The 9,446-nt window shown below is 34.2% G+C and overlaps 1 protein-coding gene across 1 annotated transcript; it reads right to left on the minus strand.

Annotated features, from left to right (window-relative positions):
* Positions 1-2,615: 2,615 nt before the first annotated feature.
* LOC129753980 (apyrase-like) lies at positions 2,616-4,570 on the minus strand. The gene is made up of 3 exons (XM_055749834.1): positions 3,777-4,570; positions 3,429-3,712; positions 2,616-3,348 (listed from the first exon to the last, which is right to left on the minus strand). The coding sequence occupies exons 1-3, from the start codon at positions 4,315-4,317 to the stop codon at positions 2,902-2,904; spliced, it is 1,272 nt and encodes a 423-aa protein (XP_055605809.1). The 5' UTR covers positions 4,318-4,570; the 3' UTR covers positions 2,616-2,901.
* Positions 4,571-9,446: the final 4,876 nt, after the last annotated feature.

A 9,446-nucleotide genomic window follows, 5' to 3' on the forward strand; every position in this document is an offset into this window, starting at 1 on the left:
TGTCGCTAGAACGAATTTTATAGACTCCCTAAGGGCCCGAGGAAAACCACCCTATGTTCCAGTAAGGGATGTGTTAGCTGTGCTAGATTTGGACTACATGTTCGAAATTTATCTTTTTCTAAAAGCTATCGATCTCCGTCTATAATTCTTTTCAATTTCCTATTTCCCTTTCTATCTTTTTCTCCTCTTGAAACAAAAAGTGCTAGACCTAAGTAATCAATTGTTACAAACACAAAACGAGTTTGGCTCCTTAAAACTCAAAGGTATGAGCCGTTTCAAATAAAGTAATTTATAAAAAAAAATGTTTATTGGGACTGAACTTAAAAATAATAACTTAACTTAATTTTAAAAATTACCAGATTTTGTCACTGTCCCCAATTGGTCACCCTACACAGCAAAAAATATCTAAAAGTACACTGAATCTAAAACACGAGCGATCTATTTTTTCTTGAGTGTAATTACAAAAAGATGTAATTTTAAACTTCTTTCGATGTAATATTAGTCTATTTTCCAAAATTGAATAGAAATAAACTGTTTTGATTTAATTTTACACTGCATCATGCAAAAATCAACCGGTCAATGAAATTTATATCACTTACAGTGTAAAATTATATCTGTTTGATTTAAAATTGATGCAAATATTTAAATTGTGCCTTTTTATATTTCAAGTTAGTTTGCGCGTCGGGCACAAAGTAAACAAGTCGGAAAATTGTTCGGAAACGAGTCATTCAAAGGCGTAGCTACAGGAGCACTTTAAGAGTCTTTAAAGTAGTAAGTTTATGAGACGTGAAATAAAGAACATGGTTGAAAATGATTAGTTTTCTCTCCATTACAGCAAGGTCAGATTTTTCGGAGCGGCTGATATCCGGCCAGTGATTATCCGGAGAAACTTTTGTCAGAACAATTCAAATGAGCAGGATGCTGACCGAAAAATTATGATTTCCGGAACCATTCGAGGATGCTGATTGATCATGCTGATTTGAAAAACATCCCCGTGCAGGGGAATCATCGGATGCAACAACTATTCCAGCCTGCGGCTTTCCGAATGGTTTTTTTTATGTTCAGTTTTAGAAATAAATGTGAATTAAAAATGATACATGCGGCGTATTTATTCAAGACAAAAGCAAAAACCTTAATATTTAGAAAAAATATCAATTTTTACGATAATGAATTTTAAATTTTACATCCCTGTGTATTTTTACACGACGGCTTTTGTTATCCAATCTCGTGCATTGATTTCGATCTAAATTTACACGCCTCAAAAATTACATCCTCGAAAAAATTACACCGTGATAGAATTTTACATCAAAATCGATGTTCCGTTTTCGTGCATCGTTTTCGATCTAAATTTACACGAATTTTTCTTGCTGTGTAAAGGGCGACAAAATCGAGTATTCACGGTTTTTAAGAAAAAAAAAACGAAACGGAAATAGAGTATTTCCTGAGACAGATGGTGGTAGGGTAGCTTTTTGTTTTTGTTTTGAAAAATGTAAACACCTACTGGTCGCCATTTTGAACTTGGAAGATTAGCACTGCTCAAATATTTCTTCACAAGAAATTATTTTTTCAAATTAACATTACATAACATCAACATTACCTTCAAAGTACTTCTTGTCTACAATTGTTTAATTTTAGGTAGTTTAAAAAATTCAAAATTTTGAATAACCATTACTATTGCACCGCCAATTTGGTTTCGTTACTATCCGGCGATTGAACATGCGTAGTGTTGTTGTTATTTTTACCCTACCACCAGCTGCCGAAAATTGTAAACATGAGAAATCAGCTGTTCGTTTGACAAGTGGGGAAATGCCTTATTAAATAAGTGATAAAAATGACAAAAATGACGAAAATTACCAAAATGACAAGACGTTCAAGAATTACATTAAATATAAAAATTACAAAAACGACGAAATCAACAAAAATGTCAAAAGAATGGCGAAAAAAAACATCAAAATTATAAAAAAAAAACAATGGTAAAGATTACAATAATAGCAAAATAACAAAAAAAAAAATGAAAGAAAGGAATTTTTGGATATAACAATCGATGTTGAAGTTTTATGAATTTTTAAGGTCATTTATGGTAATTCTTACTTCAAAATTTCAACTGAGAAATCAGCTTTGAAAATAAGCTTATTTTCAAGCATGCTCATCATATCTACAATTTTATTTTGATTTTTTTCGAAACTTGATGCATTTCCGTGAGCTAATTTTGATAACACTTAGTTCACAAAATGAAAGCAAAAATTAAAATTATGTAAAACCAGTGGCGTATGTATGAGAGCCACTCTGCCTCAGGTGTGAGGCGTTTGTAACTGGTAGACATATGGTACCAAGTTTCTTGTCAATCTGACCATCCGTTTCCAAAGGATGATGCAACAACACAAACATTTCCATTTTTACTCATAAGCTTTTATCCAAGTACTTATTAGTTAATCTATTCCATAATCTGTAGAAATCGCTGAAAAACCTAAGATGTTGGCATTAATCTTCAATTAAAAAAAGGACCAAAGAATTGGATTCGTTTTTACTTTATTGATTTCGTTCTCAATAAATTAGAAAATAATATCACAACAAGGGTCGAACGATATAAAACACTTTAGTCAGCAGAATAGTCAATTTCAGTGAAGTGGAACTATTACATAGTAAATTCAAATTTCTTTGTAACTAATGTGATTCTATTGTTCTCTTCTGTCGTTTCGCTAGGATAAACTGAACCTAATATAATCTTGTTTGTTATGTGTATCCTGTAGAATGTAGTAATACTCTTCCTATGCGTTTTCGCTGCGGTGTGATACGAGTATCAGGGTTTCCTGGTACAGTTTGGGCTATGTACAACAATTGATTTACCTAATTACTATTCAGTTCGACTGAGGATGATCCGGGAACACTAATCCTTCTCCCTTACATGAACTCAAGTCCTTCAAACTTATAGCTGGTCGGTATCCGAGTTTCAGGCATTATTTCTTCGCCTTGAATATTGAACGCGCTAATGAAGGTTGAAGTTTTTCCGTTCAGTTCTTCCGTAGACAAAGCCACGATGATGTTATCGTTGGTGCTCGGCAGAAATTTGAAGCTGGAAAATCCATGCGTTCGCGGAACGTTTGTTCGCTTCAACTCCACCGGTTTGACGGAGTGAAAAGATTCATCCGCCAACAGAAGATAATTGCAGCCGTTGTGCTCGTCGCGGGTTTCATTGTACCGATCTTTGGAACAGCGCCGAGGAAGAAAGAACCAGCGCCGATACTCGTTGGACCAGACACCCGATTCGTGGATCATGTAGCCGGGCCACTCGATGCCAATGGCACTGCGAAGCGCTTTGAAATTAGACTCCCAGTTGAGATGATAAACCTGTGGATGGTCATGTAAGTAATGGTAAGTCATATTAATTCCTATTGTAATTTGAAAGCCTAGTTTCAATTTGGACCAACCTCTCCATGAACGGTTATAGCCTTCACGTACATAGGATTGTTATTTTCAAACTCCCCAGCAGCCGTTGTCCACTCTTTGCCCATAGAGCCTACGTAGAGAACCTGATCTTTGACGGTAGCCCATTCGGATTTGAATCCTTTGCTGGCTTTTCCGTCGCCATCCATCAGCAACAGCCACGGATAGACGGCATCCTTATCGACGACATACACTAGTCCTGTGCGGTCGTCAAAAGTTAGAAGCCTCCCGTTGAACACGACTAACTCGGACAGTTCCATGCCCCGGCCTTAAAATACAAAAAAAAATCTTCAATTAAAGAAAATTCAACTCCGAGAAATTAATCCACTCACCTTTTAGAGAAAAACTCGACTTGATTTCCTTCGGCCCGGACTCGTCCCAGGAAACGGTAATACTGTTCTTCGACGGTATGTAGCTTAGATATCCCTTCAGCAGGAAGCTGCTCCACGAATCCTTGCCGGCAGCAGCCCGGGAAGCCGTATCCAGATCTGCAATTATTCCTATTCGAAACGAATACATTCCATTGCTAACGATCGGGCTGGTCAGTGGATATGTGTGATTGTAGAAAATCACTGCACTTTTGTCAAGGCTGGAGATTCGGGGCCCATTCGTGACCAGGGGCGAAGAACTGACTAGGTAAATGAGAAGCAGAACTACTGCTGCCAGTACAGCCAGTGGCCATATCAGATGAACCTGCAACCGGATTGTTCGGTTTCCGATCCGATAAGAGGGTGGCGTACGCAGAGCCTGACGCCAATCGCGGACGTACATTCCGGTTTCGATCACCGTCGACGATCCGACGTTGCCGTTGATCGGTGATGATTGTACTTCCGATTCCCGCTGGCTGACCTTGTTGTAATTATACTTTTTCATCAGACGAACTGAATTATTTGTTGTAAAACTAAAACTGCCAACGACACCAAAACAAACTTAGCCCCTATGCTTCACTGCGGTTGAAGATGATCTAAATTTGTCACCAATCTGGAACCTTTGCTTAGATGGTGCCGTCAAAGAACCATTCTGAGCTCGTTGTGAAACGCAGCACAGAATAAACTTCCCTCTGTTTACTTTCAGATTACGAATGTTCCAAATCCTCGATTGTAAAAAAAAGAGTCAGCCTGAATTTGACAAGAAAGGAAAGTAAACTCAATTTTTGGGTAGAATCAATAGGGAAATAGCAAATTCTTCTCAAAAAAGGCAATTTTAAAGAATGAAATTCGATGGATTCTACCCAGTTTAAGTGCATATCCGCTGTAGATTGTTATCTGAAATTTCTCCAAAAAATGACTACCTGAAATTAAGCGTGTTCAATTTGTTTTCGTTTCAGACGAAATTTTAATTTGATGACGTCACAAAATCACGCCGAGCTCAGCTGTCAAAAACGTGACAGGCATGGGCGAAATTAACAGGCAGCAGCCGTTACGTACAGCTAGGGATGTCAAAGAACAAAAACCGCAAAAATGGGCAAAAGAATTTATTTGCACATTTCAACGGTGTGTGATGAAATTCGAATAAAAAAATCAGTTTCTTTCCATAGATTTCGGGGTTTCATCTTATTTTGAAAAAAGAAGGGAGAATTCTAAATTTAAAGTCTCTAAAAAAAATAAACAAAACAAACAAACAAAAAGAAGGGAATTAAATCTGTAATAAATTGTTGAAAATAAAACCTAATGGTTCACTAAGATGATTCAAAATTAATAATAATTGAATTTCAAATTTCAAATTACACAAAGTTGTGAAAAAAATCAAAAACATTACAAAAATGACAAAAATAAAAAACTACAGAAAAATAAAAATGACAAAAATTTATAATAATTCATAGAATTGAAAAAAAAAATGTATCATTTTTATTCCTTTTGACATTTTTGATGTTTTTGATCGTTTTGTATTTTTAACACAATTCGTTGTTACTTATTATTGAAATTGAATTTTTATTCAATTTTTTGGCTTTATAGTTTTTTTAGTACCACCATATAGTGAAAAATTAAATTAAAGACTATGCTGATAATCATATTTAAGCAGGGGGAACTACCTGGTTCTTCTTCGAATTCATTCCTCTCGAAGTTATAGTACAAAGTAGCAAAAAATCAAAATTTCAACCAATGAGGAACCAGAATGATTGTTGCTTTAATGTGCAATCAACCATTATTTTTATTAAAACTTATTAACTGGAATAAGAATTTGAGGAACAAAAAGAAGAAATATTTAAGGCTGGGGAAGTCAGTTGACATAATCAATATGAAAATATATGAATTAAATAACAGAATTAAAAGCTATTCGCAAAGTTTGAAAGAATGTTATTATACAAAGAAATTCACCAATTCGAAAAGCTCAAAGGAAACATGGAATAACATTAATGAAGTCTTAGGTCGAACGGTCAGTAGCTCTTCAGTAAATGAACTTCATTTATTAGATTCTAACTCAACAGTTACTTGTAAACAATCAATTTGCAATGAATTCAATAAATATTTCTCTTCCATTGGACAAGTCATGGCTTCCAAACATGCATCTAATAGCACCGATTCAATAAATAAATACAATACACTAAATCACAACAATAATACATTGTTTCTTGTACCTACAGATGAATTGGAAATAGCTTGTCTTATAAAATCGTTTTCTAATAACACGAGTGCTGGCCCAGATAATTTTAGCGTTTATCTTCTTAAAGCTGTTATTGATGTTATCTGTCCAGTTCTTAGAGATATTTTTAATCTTTGTATGCAAAATGGTATATATCCTAAAACATTAAAAATTGCTAAGGTTACACCAGTTTTTAAATCAAGCGATCCATCACTTTGCAGTAATTATAGACCGATTTCAGTCCTATCAACAATAAATAAAATTTTTGAAAAAATACTTTCAGCACGATTGACTTCCTTCCTAAATAATAATTCTTTCTTTTATTCCATGCAATATGGCTTTAGAGAGAAATCATCTACTACTAACGCTGTAATAGAATTGACAAACAGTATACAATTAAGCCTAGATAAAAAAGAACATGTATTAGGACTTTTTCTGGATCTATCAAAAGCATTTGATACCGTAGATAGAGATATTCTTTTAGAGAAGTTGTTTTTTGCTGGTATTCGTGGTACACCTCTTAGCTTATTTAAAAGTTATTTGACTGATAGATATCAATACGTCAAGTTAAACAACTATCAAAGTTCTACTCTACCTATAAACATTGGTGTTCCACAAGGCTCAGTCTTGGGACCATTATTTTTTATTATTTACTTGAATGACATGGCTCTCTTGCCCCTGAAAGGAGTACTGCGACTTTTTGCTGATGATTCATCCACATTTTACCACAGCGATAGTCATTCAACCAACGATATCAATTTATGCAGTGACCTTACTTTATTGAGTGATTATTTCCGAATCAATAAATTAACTCTAAACTTGGATAAATCAAATATTTTAAATTTTAAATCTAGCCATCGTTCATTATCAAATCTCTTACCGGTTACTAAATTAACATTTCCTAGTATTAAAGTTGTCTCTGAATGTAAATATCTTGGAATTATTCTTGACGAGCAATTGAATTGGAATTTACATGTTAGTCACCTTTTAAAAAAATTAAATAAAATAAATGGAATTGTTTGCAAAATAAGAAGAAGAGTGCCACTGAATGTATTACTTATAATTTATCATTCACTTTTTCATTCAACGTTGACTTACTTAGTTTCGACATGGGGTACCGCAAGCAATAACCTAATTAACAGAGTTCAGATCACACAAAACAGAATACTACGCATAATTTACCATCTTCCTCCCCGCAGCCATACAATAGATCTTTACAATAATGTCAATAATATAATTCCTGTAAGAGGCTTATACATAATTCAAATCTGTAGCTTTATTTTTCAATGTCTTAATCAAACTACTCACTGCAATATTACATTTAGTCGCACTAATCACCATTATCTCACACGAAACAGAAACATGCTTGATCGACCCACCATTATTTCTACCATAGGTGAACGTTCTCTTGCTTTTCGTGGAGTTAAATTTTTCAATCACTTTGAGGATAAATGTGGAACTTTTAATGATAACGTACACCTTAAAAAACAGATAAGAGTATGTATTTTGCAAACTAGCTACTTGTCAACACTTCTGAAATCTTATGATATCTTTTCATTGTAATTTCGATATTGTTCAAGATCATAAATGAGAGAAAACCCAAATGTATTAGAGAAAATTTGTTTTTGTTATTGAAATTTTGTTAGAATGTAGTGAAATTAGTTTAGGTATAGATATATAGGATTTAGGCACTCCTCAAGCGGCTTGACCAATGGAGTGTTAAAAAAAACCATGTAAATAGTACACTTATAAATAAATAAAGCATTAATTCAAGCATTAATTCATAATTAAATTCAATTCAACCATATATTCTCTACATACATATGTCACATTTTAAAAGTGAATTGCGATTTCGGTTGCTGTGACTTTTGTTTATGTTTACATTACATTTAGAACTAGACGATAAGATGCATGTCTCAAGTCTCCTGACATGTATGGGAGACCTACTGTAACCAAGATGTAAACATGAACAAGTTTGACTATCTGGAATCGCATTCAGGTTGCCGAGTGTGGACGAGGCTTAGTGAAATTAATGAATGACAAATTTTCAGAAGCCCATTTTTCTTTAATTTTTTTCTTAAAAAGACGCCTTTAATAAATATAGGAAATCCAGCAAATCATATCCTCCGGCCGGGATTGCCAGATGCCCAAATTTGTCTGTAAAACACAGACTTTTGACCCTTCGTTTAGATATTGGTCAGACACAGATTTCGTCTTGATTTTTGTTCAGAGTGTCCAGATTTTACAGACTTTAAAAATAGAGTAATGAAATCAATATTCATGTTCCATGTTCCTAGAAATCTTGCTTGATTGCATTGGTATTTCAGCAATCATTACATAAAACTTATTTTTTTTTATTAGATCGGCATGATACGTGGTAGGAAACTGTGTTTGTTCTGAACTCGAAAATAACCCGAATACAACCCCCCCTCCCCACGCTAACACGCATCGTCAAAATTTTTGTTGGCCCCAAATTTGTGATGTTTCTTGTACATAAACATACACGGAGTTTTTTCCAAATTGCTCTGAATTTTTATCCTCAACACCTGGCATCCCTGCCTCCGGCATCCCCAATTGTTAAGGATGGACGACATTGTGAGAAAAAACGCAGACACCATATACCCAGACTGATCAGTGGCGGTTGAGCCCATACAACTACAAATCGCCCAGAACCATACGCCATCTATCGGGGCATCGTGAAACCATTGTGCTTCATCAAGAAAAAAAATGCACTTGATAATTAACAAGCCAAATGAAAACTTGTTTGATTGAATCACCTATGAGTATTTGAAATTCTTTTTAGAATATATTCAATTTGGTTTTTGTCTTCAATGTTGAACTGTTTACTCTTATTCACTGTATCATGATAAGAAATGAATGTTGTACACACCATGCCCGTTGATCGATTTAGATGAAAAAATACAAAACTTACGTTGTATCGGTCCTTAGTTTAGAGCCAATTATTTTGGTATTCAGCTTTGATTTCGAAATTTATCCGGCTGAGTGACAGTTTGAAATTTATAATGTCCGCATTAAATAATTCATTGAGTTCTGAATTGTTCATCTTATTATTTTTATTTATAGTTTACTACGACAAAAAAAACAAACTTCATAATATGATTTATTATATCCTTGAAAAACTTGAATTCCAATCAATCTTAGCTGTTTTGGCTAATATCTAGATTGGTTTGAGGAGTGAAATACATTATCGTTGGAATGATTAGAACTTGTTTAGACAATTTGCAAAAAAAAATTAAGTAGAATAATAAATATGACGAATGTATTGGCCAGCGCTTTAATCATATTTACTTTTTGTTTTTGTTTCAATTATAGTCGTTTTACAATCTTTATAGCATTCGCGACTTTATCAACGTTGCAGTTGGCGGATTGTTATTGAAAAACTATCCGGTACAACTGTG

This window comes from Uranotaenia lowii, chromosome 3 (assembly GCF_029784155.1).
Source record: "Uranotaenia lowii strain MFRU-FL chromosome 3, ASM2978415v1, whole genome shotgun sequence".
Taxonomy (NCBI): Eukaryota; Metazoa; Arthropoda; class Insecta; order Diptera; family Culicidae; genus Uranotaenia; species Uranotaenia lowii.